Source organism: Bison bison, unplaced genomic scaffold, assembly GCF_000754665.1.
Source record: "Bison bison bison isolate TAMUID 2011002044 unplaced genomic scaffold, Bison_UMD1.0 scf7180017864533, whole genome shotgun sequence".
Lineage (NCBI taxonomy): Eukaryota > Metazoa > Chordata > Mammalia > Artiodactyla > Bovidae > Bison > Bison bison.
The window spans coordinates 14,821,849-14,844,806 of record NW_011495082.1 but is presented as its reverse complement, the minus strand read 5'-3'; the positions used below and the strand labels follow the sequence as shown (position 1 = coordinate 14,844,806).

General features: G+C 36.0%; 1 protein-coding gene across 1 annotated transcript in view; it reads left to right on the top strand.

Annotated features, from left to right (window-relative positions):
• The window catches only part of ST8SIA4 (ST8 alpha-N-acetyl-neuraminide alpha-2,8-sialyltransferase 4), a 105,234-nt gene that overhangs the window by 4,614 nt on the left and 77,662 nt on the right, over positions 1-22,958 (top strand). The window contains exons 2-3 of the mRNA XM_010831966.1: positions 3,097-3,228; positions 13,647-13,904. Of these exons, the coding sequence (XP_010830268.1) occupies positions 3,097-3,228; positions 13,647-13,904 (390 nt within the window). The remainder of the gene's footprint in view (positions 1-3,096; positions 3,229-13,646; positions 13,905-22,958) is intronic.

The following is a 22,958-nucleotide window of genomic DNA, read 5'->3' as shown; positions in this document are numbered from 1 at the left end:
ATACAAAGAAGTTTGCTCCAGAGCCTCAGATTGCTGGAAGCCTGGCCTTCTCACACATGAGTTCCACTGACTTCAAGGAGAAGTGTGACTAGTTGTAGATACTTTCATTCAAAATACTTTCCAGTAATAAAAGTCTGAAGTTTGGCTGATCACCAGTTTAGTGAAAACAAAACAATTCAAAAGGCAGAGTAATGTGGCAGCATTTCGTTAATATATTAATAAAACTGATTTAAACTTTTAAAGCACTTCTTTAAATCTTTGCAGTTCTGAAAAGGCTGCATACCATATCGTAGCAATCATTCTGCTTTATAAAAATGTATCTTTATCTACCTGTCAGTAAAGCAATCTTCCACAGGTATTTAAAATGCCAGCTTACTTCTTCTATAAAAGTTTATTGGTGGCAAAAATAGTTATTTTAATTGTAATGTTAGGTAGTTAGAATAGGGAAAAGGAGTCCAAAATGGCGGTGGCTAAAAGACAAAGAAGGGAAAAGCCCGCAAAAATAGAACAGAGGAAGGTTAAAGGAAGATCCGAGGACTGGAGTAAGGACTTAGGTAGAACAGCATTCCTGACTAAGCAAATTTGCCTAGGGCAGCCCCAGGGGGAAGGAAAAAAAACATATAAAAAGAGGAGCCAAAGGGCTGTCTCTCTCTCTTTCCTGCGCCTGCACGCGTTGGGGCCCTCTTCCCTTCGCGTCTTTGGATCTAAGTGCCCTCAAGCCTCGAAGATGGATTTTCCTGCTATCTTCTAAATAAAACAGAGCTGTAACACTGAACTGTAACACTGATTTGTCTAAGAGCTATAACATGGTCCGTTCACGACCTGAGAGCTATAACGGTCTGTCCAAGACCCCAGAGCTGTGACACGCCGAGAAGGCTTTAATGTCCGTCACTCCAAATCTTTGTTGTGACAAGACAAAAACTGAGGAGCATACAGTCACCTGACAGTAGCAATCTGTGTTTAGAAAAAGATGAATTGACAGGCCAATTATTGACAAGATGAAGATTGGGAAGATACTAACCCCTAGAAATGTTTGTGTCCATACCCTTGAAAGTACATCTCCAAAAGTATGAAGGTTAACTCTGTACATCCACATTTTCATTCATATATAGTTATCATGATTAGACATGTAATATAAAAATTGACTCTGGGCCACTGAGTAGTAATTGCACCCTGTTTCCTTACATCCTAAATGACCTCTATAAAATGACTATTATTAGCCATGCCTAGGCATGCGAGTGTATCGTTTTCATCAGTAGAACAGTTTAAAATATTAATTTTTATAGACTTCTAAATTTTACAGGGAGTAGTTGCATTTGATGCTTTGAGTTGCTTCAAATTGGAACTACATGTTTCAAAAAGAATGCAAACCAAAATACCAAACTATAAGCCTCCAATTACAGAATTCATCTAGCAGCTGTTGCACAGGCAGTGTTTCCATTGATAGTAGGGGAGGATTGCCTACATAATAAACACAGATTTAGACTTTGTGACTGAGCAAATAGCCATGCTGCTTTTTAACTATGTTCTTGAGATTCTAAAAAAAAAAAAAAATTAAGAAGTGACATGTAAAGAAATACAGATTTGAAAGGGCTAGGCCATAGACAGGAGGCTTTTTTTAAATTCTCTGAGTCTGGATTTACATCAATAAAATGCCAAGAAATAGTCTACTGAACATTGAACAGTTTCAACTATAAAGGCCCTAAGGGCCTAAATGCCATCATAGGTATCTGTCACTTACAGTCAGTACCCCTGCTGTTAGTATGCCTCATGATATACTTGCCCTATGCTGCTGATTGGTGGGGGTAGCACAGTTGATTTTTTGGTATAACTGAAAATACCAGTAATAATGGCTACTGAATGAGTATTCCCCCAATTGCAATCTCTTATCTCCCCACCCCAAACAACTATCAGAAAAGCACCTCATTGTTGAGATTTTTTTTTGAGACCAATGTAATTTCAGAATTAGCACTTCAGTTGTTTTATAAATCACTTTCACGTGCAGAGTCCCATTTAATACTCACAAAGTCAAAGTATATTAGTTAATATTTTTGCAATTTTCAAGGTAAGGCTCAAGCCACCTCATCACAGAGGATGAGATGGCTGGATGGCATCACCGACTGGATGGACATGAGTTTGAGTGAACTCCGGGAGTTGGTGATAGACAGGGAGGCCTGGCGTGCTGCGATTCATGGGGTCGCAAAGAGTCGGACACGACTGAGTGACTGAACAACTGAACTGAACTGAAAGCCACGGTGGCTTGGAAAGAAAGGATTTAGGCGCTAGGGAGCAAGAGAGTCACAAACATGCCTAGATCACTTGATAGCCAGCGTCTTACTCCAAAACAAAAGCTCTTTCCGTTATGTCTCATGTCTCCTGTGAAAATAAAATTACTATCTTAGGAGTCACAGTTACGCAGATGGAGGAGAACTGGCCAAACATCCTGTCTCTATTGTTACACACAGCAGGGAGGGAGGGATTAAAGGGGAGCAGAACTTTGATGAGAATTTTTTCCTTTAAGTACCACAAAGGTCTTTTCTTTACACGAAACAAGTCTTTTCTTTACACGAAACCAGTTTTATTTAAAAAGAGTATTTTGCCTATGTTCTCCTCTAGGAGTTTTATAGTTTCTGGTCTTACGTTTAGATCTTTAATCCATTTTGGGTTTATTTTTGTGTATGGTGTTAGAAAGTGTTCTAGTTTCATTCTTTTACAAGTGGTTGACCAGATTTCCCAGCACCACTTGTTAAAGAGATTGTCTTTAATCCATTGTATATTCTTGCCTCCTTTGTCAAAGATAAGGTGTCCATATGTGCGTGGATGGCAAAACTAATACAATTTGTAAAGTTTAAAAATAAAATAAAATTAAAAAAAATAATAAAAGAGTAAGTGAAATAATAAGTGTAAATGATTGCCTGATAAAGACATATTCACCTAATCTTTGTAATAATACCTTTCATCATGCTTATACTTCTTCTTCTAACATATAGAAAATGTTGTATCTGTAAGCTGTCAACCAGTAATCTAAATCGGGTATTATGATATTATACAAAGTGTTTCTTATTTTTACAAAGCTTTTATTGTGTTCTGTTCCAGAGATGGTGAGCTGTGTTTGAGTCGATCCCTTGTCAATAGTTCAGATAAAATCATTCGGAAGGCTGGTTCTTCAATCTTCCAGCATTCTGTAGAAGGTTGGAAAATCAATTCCTCTTTGGTCCTAGAAATAAGGTGAGTTTCTTTCATAAGGCATAATGAATTTCACATCATGTTCGAGAATACACTGGATTTGGCAAATGTACATTGAATGCTTGATTTATAGTTTAAGTGTGAATACTTCAGTAAGAGTGGACCAGTGTTTAATGTTGCTCACTGAAAGATGTGAAGTCATAAGACTGAAATCACTATACAGTCAGAAGTATAAGGATGAATATATGAGTTTTTAACATACTGTCTTTATGCTAATGAAATAAAACATTCAGCAGAACCCTAATATTTAACATACTTTTGTCTGGATGGACATATATTTTGAGAATTATCTTTAACTTCTCTAAAGTCTTTAATAATCTTGTGTTTTCTCATACTGGATACAAGTAGAGCCTATTCAACTGCTATTTTTGCCAACAGTTATAAATAAATTTTACTTATTCTATGAGTACTTATTCAATAATTATATCCTAAACAGGTAAAAATTAGCAAATAAGGTTTCTAGAATAGAGGTTTATTCTTTGTAAGATTCTGTTATTTTCACTTAGATAAGCTCTTGAAATCAAATACAGCGCCTATCTATATTCATTATATCTTGTTTTCTTCAGTTATAACTCTGTAACTAAGAAGAAAGTTAGGGCCTTCCTAATTATAGAGGAAAGAAGATCATTTTCACTATAGTTACTTTGCTGTGTTGGTTGGCATGTTTAAATAAGAGCATTTCAGTAAATCAGAACTCTTTAAAAGTTCAAGAGAACAACCATCCTTTACATAATAAAACATTGCATTTTTCTAGCATTGGTAAAATGCTAATTACTCAATGACTGAATATTAACATATAGATTTTGTAAGAGTGGTTTAGTGGTTAAGAGAGTAAGCTGGCTGATCTCTTTGGGCTTCTACCTCCTCACTTCTTGCCTCACATCTATATGTAATGTAGAATAAGCCACTTGAAGGAAGGATTCACTACCCTCATCTGCAGTGTATGCATAGCAATTCATAGAATGCATCCCATCAAAGGCACTCACTACATGTTAAAATATAATTGAAAGAGTGGCTGGAAATTAAAAAAGAGATGGGTGCCATGGAAAAGCAGGAATTGGTAGACCTCTTTGTTTTAAAACTTTCAGTCTGACTGGAGTGGAAACAGGAATCAAGCCATGCAATGTCAAGTGGTGTCTGTTTGGTTGTTTTTAGCTGAGGGTGAACTTTGTATATTTGAAGGCAGAGTACAAGAACAAGGAGATGAGTAGCATCTGACTGATGTAGTACAACTCTGACAGTTTATAAATCGATGTCTTCTGGGTAGAATGTGTGCAGCAATCAATATTTATTTCCAGTGGATAAAAAGAAACTTCAAACAGTTCTAATAAATTAGCAAATTCCTTATAAAAGTACAGATTTTCATATTCTCTTGAGAGATTGAAAAATGTGTGACTCTGGGCCTGTACTCCTCCTAAGACTTCCTTGGCTGAAACCAACACTAATCATGATATCTCCAGTTGGACAGTTTTACACCTTGGCTCCGATTTCTCATGACACCTACCTAGTGTCATCCTTACTATCTCATACTCCTATGCCCACACTGGCATTTAGAAACCCTGTAAGAGATGAGATAATTATGAAGGAAAAGCCACAGCATGTGGAACTAGAAGGGGCCATGAGTCCAGTGTGTTTGAATTTAGAATAGAGTAAGGATTTAATATTTCTTAGAAGGAGATCAGAGAGAGAGAGAGATGGGTTATTAAAAAGAAAATATATGATCTACAAGAATGGCTAGAAAGAAAACTTTTAAGCGTGGATGATTTGACGAGAAAGGTGTCAATTAGGTAAGGTTCTATAGATCAAGTAAAGTACTGAAAGAAAGTAAAATCAGAAATTGAAATACTTAATATAATTATTATATCTAATAATTAATGTAATGAACATATATAGCCATGCTGAATAATAAATCAGGTAAAGTCTAATAAATAAAAATACATAATTAACAATAGTTTAATCAATAAATCTGGCCATGCCTTCTTAGTATCTGTGAAAAAATGAATACTACATAGGGGCATGAGGCTCCATCTATTGCTGTTTTTAAAATATTCAAGCTAAAAGTATTTAACATAGTTGACCCAAGCAATTTATTATTACAACTTTACAAATTAATGAGAGTTGCATTCATATCTTTAAGGGTGATTTATCTTCAATTATAATAGCTCATAATGTGAATGAAATGTAAACACTCTTTTCATATGGTTCTCCTTAGCAGGTAAAGAAGTAAACAATTAAACAGTGAGCAAATATTGAATAAGACATACAAAGTTGTCACTTCAAGGAAATAATAATTTATAAAACCATTACTGCTTAATATACAGTTTATAAAAATTATATAATTGCCGATCACAGTAGTGACTAGTAAGTATCAATTTGACACCTAATATTAAAAAGTGTAGAATATAAAAAATTAGTTAGTGGCTTAACTTTCTTTTTAACTCCAACCTAAAACTAATCTTAAAGTATTTTGGTTATTTTCCTTTGTTTTTCCCCACACCTATAGCATTTACGAAGAACCATATTAAATTTGTGTCAGTGAGTGGGTGTGGGCCTATTTTACAAGTGTTTTCAAAATTCGACTTTGAAGTTTTTGATTAAGACATTAAAACTAGTCAATTTTGATCTTACATGATTGAACAGTGCTTACAAATCTTTCTCATTTTTGAAATCTCATTAAACTTATAATGCTCTTGTGACATTCCTAATAAATTATTTATCTGTTTGCATTAAAATGTGAAACAGTCACTGAAGATAAATTGTTTTCCCGTACTTTTGTAGACATGCTTTTCTTTCTTATTACTAATTCTTCCATCCCTATATACATTCTGCTGCTTGCATATGCACATCAAGAAAGGATTCATATATATTCATCAAACAACTGTACCTCTGAGGAGTTATCTGAGAGAGATGATTTCATATATTAGTTCATTGTACTTTGAAAACTCATCGAGATTTAGGGAGGTTTATGCATCCCACAGCTAACTTCACAATTAAACTAATTAGCTTGGTTAAAGGCTTGATTTTATTGTTAGTAGCTTGTTCTTTATACTGTAAGCTAAGAAATGACACGTTTAAGATGCATCAGATGTCAGTATATCCGTGAACTATGTACTGAGAAATTGTACTAGTCATGTCCAACATTTGTGACTTGACTTTTTTTTTCATCTTTGGGTTGTTTCTTTTTGTTCCCTCATTTTTCATGTGTTGAATAGAAATCTAAAGAATTACAATACCAGATATAAATGTACAGAAATGTATGAGCTCAGCTGCTGCTGCTGCTGCTGCTGCTAAGTCACTTCAGTCATGTCTGACTCTGTGCGACCCCGTAGACGGCAGCCCACCAGGCTCCCCCGTCCCTGGGATTCTCCAGGCAAGAACACTGGAGTGGGTTGCTCATCAGAACCAGAATAAGCATATCATGATTAGTCAGCAAATAGATCTTCAACTCTTAGTGTCATTATATAACAAAGTTCTTCACTGGATAAAGTTGGTAGGTTGACTAACCATAACAGCAAATTTGTATGTGCTCCGGCTGTCGACAATAATTTGCTGTTGCATGCGCTGATTTACTTTAGAAGAAGGTCCACATACAGTTCCACTCGTTCAGTAAGTGACCATCGTGGCTCTCACAGCGCGTTAGTTCCCCGGTCACTCTTCAAAGCCAGGCCTCTCTGACTGTGCAACCAGAGCCTCTTATTATGAGATAAATATTTTGGAAGGCTCACGTTTAATACTAAAAGTGCATACTATTAAAACACATCTTTATGTAAAGTTCACAAGGTGGAGTTTTTTGCTCTAACATAATAAAATATAACAGTATTCATCCAGTATTGCCAAATGCTGAACCAAATATCAAATGGCTGCCTGACGTGTAAATTAAACTAAAACAGGCTTTTCCTCAAGCTTTTTTGAGACAGTTTTGCCTTTTCATTTGGTTATGTTCAGAATTTCTTTATTTTAACACTAACTAGAATATCTTTCCTATAACAGCTAGAACCCTAAGCTCAGAAGCTCTAACAAGCTATAGGTTATGTTTTTGTTTCGTTTGTTTTTTTTTTTCAGAACTTTAAGGCATGTTACCTTGCAGAATTAATCTTTTGAGACAAAAAATTGTCTGCTTTTTCTAGGTTTAATGAAACACTTGGCATTTCTTAAACTTTTTTTTTTTTTCAGTGAAAACAATTGAGTTGATTCAGTGATTTTTGTCTAGAGTCAAAAGTTTGCAAAAACTGATTCCTAATACATGTGTATCACTACCTAATTCGTTTCTCAACGTGTGATGCCTTCCAGCTGTAAGATTCGCCTCACAATGCTTACTGATGAAGTCAACAATGTCATTTAGATTAAATTTTAGCTGCCACAGCACGTGTGCTTGCTGTTGACAGGAAACCTACAGAGAAGAAAGAGTGGCACCTGGTGATAGGTTAGCTATATTTAACATTTCACAAGTGAAAACAATGTTTAGTAAATTAATTCCCCAGGACTCTGCAGCTGCTATTTCAAGTGGTGGGTGACGTTGAAAGGGAAGTTGTCACTGAAAATTCAGTTGAAAAGTTTCTGTATAGCATCTATTCCTGTCAGTTTCACAGTCTAAACCAGTCTTTCGGTTTAAGCCAACGTTGCCTAACAAAACATTATCTTTATGACTAACTTTTTAGTCTTACCAAAAGTGAAAAATATTTTCTGATTCTGTCAGTTTATCTTTACCGTTAAGACAGTTGCTGAATTTAGGTGTTTGCTTTTCGAATAGGGTTTCAGAAATCACATTATGCTTACAAAATAACAGTTAGAGACCTGTAAGGAATCCTTCAGGGCTTCCCTGGTGGCTCAGATGAAATCCTGCCATTGTGTTGCTCTTTGAAGCCACACACAGAAAACACAATTCTTTGCTTTAAAAAGCTGGTAATAACTTGACCACATATTAGGAAAGCTTACACTGGTACAGCCTGCATATTCAGTATCAGCTTCTGTTGATTCATGCTTCCGAGTCCAGAAATTGGAGTTTTCTATCTCTTTCTAAAGTATCTTTTTTTTTTTTTTTTTAATGAGCTGTTTTCATTCATGTCAATTTTATCTTGTGAGCAAAGCATGTATGTTCCCCTTGGTAATACTTAACATGTTTCAGTTCAACATAAGTACACAAGCTTTTCAGGCTTCCAGTGACGTTCAGTTAATTATATTTAAGCACTCCTTTTCTTCTTTCTGGGGCTTCCCCAGTGGCTCAGCAGTGAACAGTCTCCCTGAAATGCAGGAGACCTGGGTGCCATCCCTGGGTTGGGAAGATCCCCTGGAAGAGGAAATGGCAACCAGCTCCAGTATTCTTGCCTGGAAAATCCCACGGACAGAGGAGGTTCATGGGCTACAGTCCTTGGGGTCACAAAGACTTGGACACGACTAAGCACCCACTCACTTTCTTTTTTTGTTTTTTTTCTTCAATAGATTTATAGTCTGAACAACAATTAGACTTAGCAAATCCATATAATTTTTATATTACATTAAATCTATAATCTAAAAAATACAGCCTACTGGGGAGGAAAAAAAAAACAACTAAATTTTCTTTACTGTTTCCAAACAAATATCAAGCATTTTCATCAATATTTTCACTCATTGTAATTATTTTCAGTCTTTATTGTACCCTAGACTAAGAATTTTAGTTCAGATAATATTCAAAGCATAGGTTTAAGCCCAAAGAAATGAAAAGTTTGGTTGAATGTAGGAAAAAGAATAAGCTGGAGGCATTCAAGGTCCACCTCCCCTGTTCAGCTTAAGAAAGCAAATTCTATGGCAACAATTGTTCTGAGTTTTATCTAAGAAGCTTACATTTTTATATTTCAATTAGTCTGTGTGAATTGCTGTTTTGTATTCTGTTTTGTAAAGTACTTTATTTTTACTGCTTCCATTAAAAAAAAAAAACAAAAAACTGTTGAGCCTGTAAGACAGCATTGGAATAATACATACAATAATATCATCTGTACTTAATACTTATTTATCACATTAAGCATTATTTTTTCCTGAACTCTTAGAGTCCACTTTTTAAATATCAATTTTCCCTAAGAATGAATGAATTGAAGTGTTCTCTTACCTAAACTCAGAGATTTAGAAACCTGTGTTGGAAAATATTTTTACTGCTAACTTTTTATGACACAGCAAAGCTACTGAGATTGGAAAGTCCCTCTTGCCATCAGTTGACAAGCATTTAAGTGTTAACGTTATGAGTAAGGGGATTTTCCCTTTTGGTTTTCCAAGCTAAAGAGTCCTTTTTCAAAGCCGGACCTGTAATCTGTTCACCTTAGGCTTGCAAACATACCATAACTCCTGAGTTACATCTTCAAATACCTACAGTAACTCCTTTAAATTTTGTTCAAAGGAAAATGATAAACATCTTCTAGTTTGTCAATTCGACCACATCCGTGCAGTCTTTAAAGTCAAGCTTGTCATTGTCACAGGAAATGAAAAAACAATTGTTAAAATACAGGTATCAGGCATTACTTAATTTTTTCACCAAAGAAGTAAGTGGGAGTTAATATGTACAAAAGTTGATTGCTGCTCTTGGTGCTAGTTAACTTTTATGAAGAATCACATGTGCTTAACATAATGAAAGGCTTCTGAATCTTCTGCAATTCATATGCTCCATAGTTGCTGATTTCAACAGTGATTCTCTTCTGATGTAGTCTGTACTTTGTTAAGATGACTATTATGATGCCTTATAAGGTTTGTTAATTTTAAATGTTCATTTGTAGGACATTTATATACATTTTCCTGTATAAATTTTACCCCTTATGAACCTGATAATCCAAATATTTGATAAAAATTTTAAAAATGTCCTTTTTTTCCAGAGCTAATGGGCATATTCCTTGTGCATCAAATCTGGACAAATAAAATATTCAGTGATCTGGTTTCCTAATTAGATCACACATTAAAGTGGGATGTGTTTAAGGCAAACCAAAGTAAAACCAAAGGATTATGGTTTTCTTAGGGTGTATGCCCAGTAGTGGGACTGCTGAGTAATATTATAGTTTTATTTTAGTTTTTTAAGGAACCTCCAGAGTGGTTGCATCAATTTACATTCTCACCAATAGTGCAAGGGGGTTTCCTTTTCTCCACACCCTCTCCAGCATTTATTGTTTTTGATGGTTTTTTGATGATTACCATTCTGACCAGCATGAGGGCCATTTGTAGTGATATTGATGATACAGATTGAAGTAAGTCAGAAAGAGAAAAAACAAGTACCACATATTAACACATGCGTATGGACTCTAGAAGAACGGTACTGATGCACCTATTTGCAGGGCAGGAATCGAGAGGCAGACGTGGAGGACATTCTTGTAGAGACGGTGGGGGAAGGAGAGAGTGGGACGAATTGAGAGGGTAGCACTGACATTTGTAATGTCAGTTACACCTTGACTACCATGTGTAAAAGAGATAGCTGGTGGGAAGCTGCTCTGTTGTACAAGGAGGTCAGCTTGTCGCTCTGTGATGATCTAGGCAGGTGGGATGGGGGAGGTTGGAGGAAGGCTCAAGAGGGAAGGAATATATGTATACATGTAACTGATTCGTCTTGTAGAGCAGACACTAAAAAATTTGCAAAGCAATTATATTCCAATTAAGAAATAAATAAAAAGTAAAGGAAAGATTCTTGTTGTTCAGTAGCTGTTATGTCCGATTCTTTGTGACCCCATGCAACTGTAGTATACTAGTCTCCTCTGTCCTCCACTAACTCTCAGAGTTTGCTCAAATTCATAACCATTGAGTCAGTGATACCATCTAACCATCTCATCCTCTGCTGCCCTCTTCCCCTTCTGCCTTCAATCTTTCTGAGCTTGAGGGTATTTTCAAATGAGCCAGCTCTTCGCATCAGGTGGCCAGAGTGTTGGAGCTTCAGCTTCACGAACAGTCCTTCCAATGAATATTCAGGGTTGGTTTCTTTTAGGATTGACAGCTTTGATCTCCTTGCTGACTCGGGACTCTCAGGAGTCTTCTCTAGCACTGCAGTTCGAAAGTGTCAATTCTTCAGCACTCAGCCTTCTTTTTGGTCCAACTCTAACATCTGTACATGATTACTGGAAAAGGCGTAGTTTCCACTCTCTAGATTTGTCATAGCTTTCCTTCCAAGGAGCAAGTGTCTTTTAATGTCATGGCTGCAGTCACCATCCTCAGTGATTTTGGAGCCCAAGAAAATAAAATCTGTCACTGCTTCCACTTTTCCCCTTTCTATTTGCCAAGAAGTGAAGAGACTAGATGCTATGATCTTAGTGTTTTGAATGTTCACTTTTAAGCCAGCCTTTTCACTCTCCTCTTTCACCTTCATCAAGAGGCTGTTTAGTTCCTCTTTACTTTCTGTCTTTAGAATGGTGTTAAGCAAAGATACGAGTTGTTTTTACATCCCTCATTGCTAGTCATGCTTCTGCCTTATTGGGGAATTTCCCTTTTGTTGGAGTGTTAGGAAGAGATCATATTTTTTGCTCATTAATAAAATTTACAAATAGTGATGAAGCTTAAACAGTAATATCATTAGAGGAAAATGTATCTATAATATCACGAATATTATAATAATGACTTTGTTTTGTGCTTTCTGAAAATTCAAGCTTGGAGTTAAAGCACTTCAGTAAATAATATCCAACGTCCAACTCAGAAGACTGCTTTCTCAGATTGCTTCTAGTGGGTCTCTGTTTGGTAACTTGAGAATCAAGCAGTCTTAGACTTTTGTAAGCTAGGTTAATAGATATGTCTTTGTTAATATATAGTGAAAGTCACTCAGTCGTGTCTGACTCTTTGCGACCTCATGAAATGGGGCCTGCCAGGCTCCTCTGTCCATGAGTTACTGGAGACATTTGGGAGGTCCCAAATACTGAACTTTCAACACAGTTTAAATCGTAAGCCATTGCTAGAGTTACTTCCTTCTATCTCAGCTTGCAACTTGGCTGTTTCATGTCTGACTTAACCTCTTTTGGTGCCTTGCTGAAAGGGGTAACCAACATAGCTATCCAAGAGCAACAAGCTATTATATGTAGAATATGACTCTCAGGTTATTACAGACCACAGTTTTAGCAGGTGCTATCCTGTATCATGCCAGGAGTCACCAGCTTTCCAGGCAGCTGTATCTATTTTTTCATTTTCCATCATCTAACTTAGCATAAATGCATATATTTTTATGTAGCTTCACACATCTGTTAACCAATTTCTTTAGTAATTAGGGGATAGGCTAAGCTTCCACAGAAAGCAGACTTTAAAATACAGTGGGTCACAGGGAGCTCGGCTTGGTGCTGTGATGACCTAGCGGTGTGGAACGGGTGGGCGGGTGCAAGGGAGGTTCAAGAGGGAGGAGATACGTGTGTACTTAGAGCTGATTCACGTTGTTGCATAGCAGAAGCTACCGCAACATTGTAAAGCAAGAATCCTCCGATTAAAACTTTTAAAAAATTCAGTGGGCCAGTCAAACAAGTTGGAAGTTTCTTTCTTTCTCCTATAGGAATATACTTGATCCACTCATATCCTGTTTAAGAAAACTAACTCAGATGACCAAATCCAGCTATACTTGGGTTTGGAAACTTGGACATGTTCTAGCTGAGCATCCATGTCCCCAAGTAAAACTTAGAAGATTTGATTAGAAAAAGAGAGAAGGGAAGAAAGAACACAGAAACAGTGAGTTGTCTTTGCCATACAAGGTCCAGTATTCTATCTGTCCATGTTTTCTTCTAATATAGCCATCCAACTTCCAGGATTCTTGAGCTTGGAGGAAAACTTTCATAAGTACATACATATTGCTATAGTTTTAACATTACTTTAATTACAATATACACATGATTTGGTAAATGTCAATAATTTTATTGGAACAATCAGTCCTTTAATAGAATTAACTAAAGTATAATTCCAAACAATTTCAAGTTTCTTCTACACACCGTAACTAGACAATATTGAACAAAATAGATGATTATGGATAATTAATAAAGGTTTGCAGAATACTATCAGGCTCAGGTAAGTCAAGTCATGGCAATAATATTTCATTTAATAAACTAATTTTCTGTTTCATAGATAGGGGGCCTTTTTCACTCCACATATAGGTGTGTATAGTGTATATCTATTTACAGAATCATTGAAAAACTATGTGAAAATGACTTTTTAAAAATATATTTTATTTCCTATAGTATCAACTTAATTGGTGGGTTTAATTACCAAATGCGTTTCTTTATAAATGATATTACCTCATTATTGACCAGAGACTCGTTAATTAATTTTTTGTTACCTGAACATTATTGACCAGAGATGTTTCAGTTTCACTTACATAACAAATTGCTTGCCACCGGCATTAATTTCTACAAAAATCCCCCAGTCAATAACGTGTCACCAGTCCTTGGATGCGTTGTCATTAATGGGGAACTTTGCTTGTATCTCAAATGCAGGAAGAACATTCTTCGTTTCCTAGATGCCGAGCGAGATGTCTCCGTGGTCAAGAGCAGCTTTAAGCCTGGTGACGTCATACACTATGTGCTGGATAGACGTCGGACACTAAACATTTCTCAGGATCTGCACAGCCTCCTACCTGAAGTTTCACCAATGAAAAACCGTAGATTTAAGACCTGTGCCGTTGTTGGGAACTCTGGCATTCTCCTAGATAGTGAGTGTGGAAAAGAGATCGACAGTCACAATTTTGTAATAAGGTGAGTTTTCTTCTGTTGCTAAAATGTGTAACTTCTTCAAAGACCTTTTACTTAGGACTAGAATGCTGGCAGAAATATGTAAATCTAATATTAATAAAGAATTACTGAAAGCTAAATCTAGCGTTTATCGACAATATCTTTATGTGTGTAGTATCCAAATTTACTCACCTTGAAATGTCAAATTAAAATTATTATATCCTTGAAAGAAAAGTTGATCTTGTAGCAATAATTCACACCAGCTTGTTTTTTTATTTTTTTTGCCAAATGATAATTTTATTACATATAATACATAGAAAAACTATTTGCTAATAGATGTAATTACTTATTATAATTTAATTTATTTAATTGTTTATTTCTATTACTGAATAGTTCTTCTGTGTATAATTTATAATATATTTATAATTATTCTTTTCTATTAGTGAATGAATTAATTCACTTAATTGCATTTATAAGCCATTTATATTCAATAAATTATTTTATTTATTCACAAAATTATGAACATTACTCTGCAATGATATAACAGATGTAACTTAATTTTACTGTTTTAATAATGATTATTTAGCATATTCTAGGAATATACTGTAGCAAATTTATATTTGATACCTTGGGCCAAATTGATTTCATCACTCTTTATATGTGGTATTTGTGAATGTTAGTATATTTTGATTTTTCAGTTTTCTCATGGAATTAAACATAGCTGTTTGTTTTTCACTGATGTTCAACAGATATTTGATGAATCATGTGTTTGGTTAGCTTTTGATTAACTGAAAGAAAGACAACCATAGACTTAGGATTGTAATGATGACATAGATATTATCATTTTTTAATTCTCAGTTATTATTTTTAAATAGATTTGTTGGTTTTTTATTTCTTCAGAAATACTTGCTAAATAAATGAAACATGTATATTGAAATATGAAATACTACAATATAAAGATAAATAGGAAAATATGCTGATTTGCCATGTTGACAAATAGCTTGAAGTCTTGAAGCTATGCGGGAATCCTGCTTGTGGTAGTATCTTGAAAAAAATTTTTTTTGAACTATGGTATTAAATATAATAAATATTAATCATAAATAGGCCACAGTTGTTTTTTTTTTATAAAGCAATAATAGCCATGAAAAATCATAAGAGAACACTCAGGGAATACAATGCATAACAATGAATATTGCTATGAACATTTTGTATAACTATCTTACTTTGCTCAGTCACATGCAGGGTTAGTGATTGATTTGACATCAGTTGACCCTTTAAAACCCTGAGCTTTTAAATCGATTGAACTGAGAGAAAAACCCTGTGAAAATGTAGGTATACAAACAAAATTGTGTCCAAGGAGGAAACAGATTGTTTGATGAAGTAATGATGGTGGAAATGGAAACAATGAGCTTAAGACATTGAAGTCTGTATGAAGTGTGGTTGGAAAGAAAAAGTAAGCCTTCTAGAATTTCTGAAGAGATTAAAATCAGAGCTCAGATAAGATGAGGAAGAAAAGATTTTAGAGTATAGTAGAAATTTCAGAAAGTAGATAATTTGTAAAGATGATTAATACTGGAGGGATACAGGATTCAAATGTATCCTGTATCCCTATTAATAAGGACTGACTCCTTATTCCTACATCTCTTCAGACCTCAGCATTGAGATCTACATAATGCACTGGGTTCAACCTCACCTCTAACTCTGAAATTAAGATTGTAATGTCAGCTAACACCTCAACCAGAGCACATAATTATCTCTTCTTTTTTGTGGTGAGAATAATTAAGATCTTGTATTTTCTCAACTTTGAAGTGGGTAATGCAGTATTGTGACTATAGTCACTAGGTTGAATTAGATCTCTTGAACTTACGTGTTTGTTGCAGGTCACTCACTAATGTTTCAGGGCTCCCCAGGGGGCACTGATGGTAAAGAACCCGCCTGCCAATGCAGGAGACATGAGACATGGGTTCAATCCCTGGGTCGGAAAGATCCCCCAGGGGTAAAAATGGCAACCCACTCCATTCTTCTTGCCTGGAGAGTCCCATGGACAGAGAAGCCTGGTGGGCTACAGTCCATGGGGTCACAAAGAGTTGGACGTGACTGAGCGACTTAACACATGCTGATGTTTGAGCATTTACAAATGTAAAGTGTTTTTAGGAACTGAACTTCAGAAGTTCTTTATACTTTCCTCAGCTATGATTATTTTAAAAGCTTATTAACAAGAACACCATAGTGGTCAATCCTTAGTGTCCTAAGTGTGTTATGGTCTTACCAAGAAGTATAAAACACTGAGGATAAGCATTTCAATGAAGGCATAAGATTATTGCCATAATTACTTTTTTTTTCTTTTGCTCCTATTTTTACTAGTTTCTGAAACTAGAAGCTGGAATGTTCTACGTTAAAATATGTACTAGGAAAGTGTAGCCTACGGATGGGTTTCTGATTTTCCAAGAAAAATTTCAGCAAGAATACATTTAACGTTAGAAACAGGTAATCCCTGCAGCGAAACCTGTTTTTTTGGTAATAATATCTAGTCTGGAAACCCATTCCTTTGAGTCTCTTGGACACAAGAGACTTCAGTGACACATCATTATGCCAGACCTCCACCCTTCCTAGAACTCGAATCTTCCCCCGGCGTGTGGCACATCATCCGTGTGCATCTGTTCTTCCCCGGGTGTATGTGGCCTTTTGTTAGTGTCTGTTCTACTCTGCTGCTGCTGCTAAGTCACTTCAGTCATGTCCAACTCTGTGCGACCCCAGAGCCGGCAGCCCACCAAGCTCCCCCGTCCCTGGGATTCTCCATGCAAGAACACTGGAGTGGGTTGCATTTCCTTCTCCAATGCATGAAAGTGAAAAGTGAAAGTGACTTCGCTCAGTCATGTCCGACTCCTAGCGACCCCATGGACTGCAGCCTACCAGGCTCCTCGGTCCATGGGATTTTCCAGGCAAGAGTACTGGAGTGGGGTGCCATTGCCTTCTCCAGTTCTACTCTACACCAGCAGAGAGGATTTTTGCTTTAAAACTCAATCAAAACCCCATTCCTTGAAACAGTAATAGTTTCCCATCCAGGTCAAAGTGGTTAAAGTCACAAATTGTAGTAACGATTTTTAAAAATCTTTCAAACTTCCCGTCTTCTCAGAGCTGTATGGTGTGCACGTGCATTTGCTTAGGTACATAGTTTTAACTGGTTGTTTGCCTGTATCACCTATTGCTCCCAGGTTGTTTGTTTCGCTTTTCTTCTTGTTAGATAATAAGTTTGTTATGGGAGAGAGAACTTATGTCTGATCTCTTGCCGAGGACACTGTTGGTTCAGTGACCCCTCAAGGATCAGATGCACCCAGGTATTATGTTCAATTTGACCTCTGACATGAAGCAAAGCATTCTTTTTAGATAAAATATTCATTCAACATTAGATTTCAAACTTTGTATTTTTTCTGAAGGTGCTTTAGAGGAATGCGAGGCTGTCTTCTTTGTTTAATGATGCACAGAATGTACTATCACGTGCAAACAGCAATCTCTTGCTCCAAACAGTTGTCCTATTGAAAAGGAGAGCAAGGTGCATGGAATAATTGTCCTGTGAAATGTATCGGTATTTTGGGAGAATGTTATTTTTAATGTCCCACAATATTTTTAAATAAGCTGCTTAAAACTGCTCACGTTATGTGTCTGCACACGTAGTGATAGCTATACACAAGAATTAACACACACACACACACATCATCATGCATTTTTTCTCTTAGAAGAGATACTCCCTCAGGGGCTCTTTGTATTAGAAGTTAATCAATTAAATTAAATGCTGGGTTTGCAGGGATATTACACAAAATGGGAGTTCGATCAATATCAGGATGCTTAAAGGGGAAAAAAGGAGGGTCAGAAAAATCAAAACCTTACTCTGATTCTCTAATTACTAAATATTGAACTGATTTGTAAAATCTAGGTTTCACATGTACCTAAAAAACAGAAAAATGGGCATAAAAGAAATATTTTTATTTCTTAATAAAAATGCCTGAAGTCATAATTCAAATATTAGCATTATGTTCACACGTGCTACACTTAAGACCTCTAATCTGTAATTCTTCAATCGGTGAGTACCATGCTGCAAGGAGGAGGCCAGGACAGAGTACAGGTGGTCAGTCACTCACTCAAATTGAAAATATCTCGCTTTTCTGGACTTGAAATCCTGTCTGAGAAAGTTCATTAAGGATGATAAAGTTCTTGTGCTGTTAAAGATCTTGTCATATAGCTCCAGATAAGCAAAAATTCAATTTAATCTGGCACCAGTGTGTCAGATATAAACCTTCTCTCACCTCGTAAGCATTAGAAACATTGTCCCATTGGTGTTAAATTCTGTATTTTATATCTGGATGGCCTGACATGCTAAATATTGGAAAGAGAGAGAGAGAGAAAATCAATGCAACAAAGGAAGACTCTTGTCCAACATAGAGTCCAGGATTTCAAGCAGAATTCATTGTCTGTGATAGTGGATGAAGTTGTATACCTTTCTATACTTTAGTTTTCTAATTTAGAAACTGATATTATTGTGTGAACTATTTCTCTATTCCTGGAGTGTTACAATTTACCTGCTCACAGAACCTAGAGCGGTAAAATTGTCTCTGGACAATGTCAGTGTTAAATTTACCCTGTATACTCATCTAAAGGTATGCTGTAAAATTTCAAGAATTTAGAGTTTGGAAGACATTTATGCATCATTTATGTATCAGTATAAGTAAAAGAAAACAGAGTTAGAAAGCTCCCTTCATGCAATCTGTTTAAAAGTATCTTTAAATCCTTTCTTGGGTCTTTTTTTTTTCCTTTGCTTTGTGTTAGGTATAGGTATAAAGTTATTTCAACAGTTCACATCTTAGACTAAAGAATATATCTCTTTAGTGGTCAAAGTTGGATTTTGCAAAAAGATATTTAAAGTGCTTTTCAATTGTCCTGCAGTTTTGGGATGCTTTCTCATTTTTTGGATGCTTTAGTCTCATGTGTATTTACAAAAAAAGTACATTATAATATTTGTATTGTCTATACTCAAGAATTTCATAGAATTAACAAAAGCGGTTTTCTTCGTTGTTTTTTTTTTTTTCCTGCCACTTTATTCTTTTAACTGAAGGATAATTGCTTTACAGAATTGTGTGGTTTTCTGTCACACATCAGCAAGAATCAGCCACAGGTAGACCCATATCCCCTCCCTCCTGAACCTTCCTCCCATCTCTCTCCCCATCCCACCAACAAGAGTGGTTTTTCTAATGAGAACCAGAAAAGTAAGGTATTTCCTAAAACTAAGGCTGAAAGGTGCTGAAAGACCATCTTCCCTGGTTCTTCTCTTCCCCACCATCGTGGTGTGGAAGCGACCGTGCATTCTTTCCATTTTCTGGGCTTGTGTGGATGGTAGGAAATGTCAAGCATCTGCCAGTGCTGGTTTTTCACAGAAGAAGGACAGCGTCCAGCCTCATCGAAAGTAAACTGAGCCCTGCAGTATACTGTCTTTGATGCCATATGGGGGACACTGAAGTGAAGTCAAGTGAGAGTTGCTCAGTCGTGTCTGACTTTTTGCGACCCCACGGACTATACAGTCCATGGAATTCTCCAGGCCAGGATACTGGAGTGGGTAGCCTTCCAGGGGATCTTCCCAACCCAGGGATCAAACCCAGGTCTCCCGCATTGTGGGCGGATTCTTTACCCGCTGAGCCACGAGGGAAGCCCGGAGGACACTGAGGGAGGAGTTAATAACAGTTATAGTTCACAGCTGACACATTTTGACCATCAGCTGCCACTCCTCTGTCTCCACGCTGTGCTTAAACAGAGATGCTAGAAGCAATGAGTAAGACTTAAGTGATTCAGACATGGTTAATCAAGAGCTGCAAAACACTTTGTGTTGTTCTGGCTGCTTGAGATTTCAGTTAATTTTGTTTATTGATTGCTCTCTTTCCACCTTTCATTTATCCATTCTGTCTTGTCCCTGTTTTCCTCTCGGATAGGCGACTTTGCTCATTTTTCCTTTGTTAATCATTATTCTCAACTCCTGCCATGTTTGATTAAATCCCTTCTAATTTCCTTTTCATTAGTGTTTTTTCCCTAAAAACACAGGAACAGCAAGGATAGATCACTTAAAATATCCCTTTAAATGTATACATATTTATATAAATAAATCTTTGTCATTTAGATTGAGATTCTGAACTAGCAGCATTGACATCACTTGGAAGCTTGTTGGAAATACAGAATGTCAAAACTTGCAAAAGACCTGCTAAGTCAGAATGTGCATTTGATCACGGTGCCTTGGTGCTTCTTTTGTGCATTAAGGTTTGCCATGCACTAGAATTCCCAATATGGCTAAACAGCATGCTCTAGAGAAGCTGGGACTACCCAGTATGTCTGCTTTATGTAGCCTGTATCTTCAAGAATCTAGCACCAAATTTGATACATTGAGACATGTGCTATTTATTGAATGAAAGAATTAATGTAGGATTTGAGAAATTTTTGGTTTGTATTCATGTTTTATTGTATTAAATTTATACACTACTGAATTTCAAAATTAATATGTAAGAAGAGTCATGTATAAGGTTATTTATGGTCATTTAAACCTTTACAGCAGAAGGCAATGGCACCCCACTCCAGTAACTCTTGCCTGGAAAATCCCATGGACAGAGGAGCCTGGTGGGCTGCAGTCCATGGGGTCGAGAAGAGTCGGACATGACTGAGCGACTTCACTTTCCCTTTTCACTTTCATGCATTGGAGAAGGAAATGGCAACCCACTCCAGTGTTCTTGCCTGGAGAATCCTAGGGACAGGGAAAGCCTGGTGGGCTGCCGTCTATGGGGTCGCACAGAGTCGGACACGACTGAAGCGACTTAGCAGCAGCAGCAGCAGCAGCAAACCTTTACAATTAAAAAGAAAATATAGAAATATGAGTAGTATAATGAAATGTACTAGATGTTGGAAATCAGAAAATCTGGGCTTCTGACAATTACTAGATTCATTATGTTGTACACCTGAAACTAATATAATATTATATATCAACTATAATTTAATAAAAATAAAATGGAAAAAATAAAGCCATAAAATGTAATAGTGCACAAATATCTTAATTTCTAAACATTATTATTTCCAGTGTCCAGTGATGATGATAATAATAGATGTATAATTTCAAAGTGATTTTCCAAGTATCATATGGGAAATATAATAAAGAAATGTATAAACTGTAAATCTAAACTAATGGTGAATGATATTAAAGCATACCTTGCTTGAGTTAAATGTCATAGTTGAAAGTTAAATTTGTTACTGCATTTTCTAATAGCCATGGCCATTGGCTGGAAATGCAAATTCTCTCTGTCATACATAAACAAGAAGTCAGACCTTCCCCAAATTTGTCAACTTTATCAAACATGTCTATAGTTGATACTGAATAACATATTAGATAATATGAAGACACAAGAACACTACTCAAGAGTGTCTATAAAACCTGAGTGTATACAATTAGAAATAATTGTAGTGAAGAGATATATTTCTTCAGGAAACCAAAGTATAAGATAAAAATGTTTTACTTTATGATGATCTAGCTTCCTAAGAGAAGGGATGAGATGTTTCACAAAATGAAAAGATGGAAGAACTGACTTACATTGACTGATCCCAGTGTATTTTTATAACTCAATCAGTGTTTCATTCTCCACTGGTAGATAATTTATGGGAAACTTTAAATCATTCTCTTTGACCTTCTATAAATGCTAACTCTTTTATAGCAAAATAGAATCTTTTCTGGGAGAAAAAATTATGCTTGCTTTTCCGTGTGTTCACAAAAATGGCCTTATTTTTTTTTCCTTCCACTCTCACTGAGGATGTTCGTCATTAACTCAAGTGTTTTAACTGCAAACAACTAATTTCTGGTAGTGAATCTGGTACAGGCATTAGAAAGATTTTTTCTTAATTCTTATTGATTAAGATAACCACATTATATTTTAGAAATAGCAACATTGATTATTCAGTATGTTATTCATATTTTTGATCTATGAAATTTTATAGTTTTTAAGAAACTATCATTGTTATTTCTATTGATTTAACCATAAAATTCATATTCTAGGTAGAAATCAGAATTTCTATTTATTTCTAATTAGTTATGGTTTTTAAAATTAACTTAGAACTAAATATGGAATTTTTGTTGATTGTGATGTGAGTTGGGCTTCACTGGTGGCTCAGTTGGTAAAGAATCCGTCTGCAATGCAGGAAACCTGGGTTTGATCCCTGGGTTGGGAAGATCCCCTGGAGGAGGGCATTGCAACCCACTCCAGTATTCTTGCCTGGATAATCCCCACGGACAGAGGAGCCTGGGGGATGTAGTCCATGGGGGTCACAAAGAATCAGACATGACTGAGCAACTAAGCACAACAACAATTGATGCAGGAACCTCCAGCATTAAAAATGCAGGTATTCACCAACATTGTAAAGCAACTATACTCCAAAAAAGATTAAGGCCAAAGACAAAAATATAGAAAGCATCAGAAATTTTTTAATGTAGGTATTAAAAATTTACCAGTTATTTTATAAATAATGACATTCCAAGTTCTGACTAGCCAGTCTCTTTGTTCTGCACGAATGGCTTCTAGAACAAAGACTTCCTCGATTTGTTTGTGCAAGATTGTTAATAAGTGTTACTTGAGTAAAAGGTCACATAATTAAATAAGTTTGAGAAACAGGGTACACTATATCACTCTCTGGGAGACTTAAATTGGATTCTGCAAGCTTTTATAGTAAAGAAACATGTTCAATCTTGACTTAGGACTTAGAAATTAGAAATACCATTGTATAATGACCTCATAACATTTTTTATCCCCCTAAAGATGCCAAAAAGTATATCCAGAAATTAGCACCATGTTCATAGGTATATTTTCTACCTAAATGTTCAGGAAGCATTACTAGTGTTATCTCTTGTCCCATTCTCCTCAGAGTCTTAGAAAGTCATTCTATTGACCCTCTAGAAGGCAACTACTATTCACAAAAGAAGTGCTTCCAACATTGACAGCATATTAGAATCATCCCAGCAACTTAAAAAATACCAGTGCCCCAAACCATACCAATTAAGAGAGC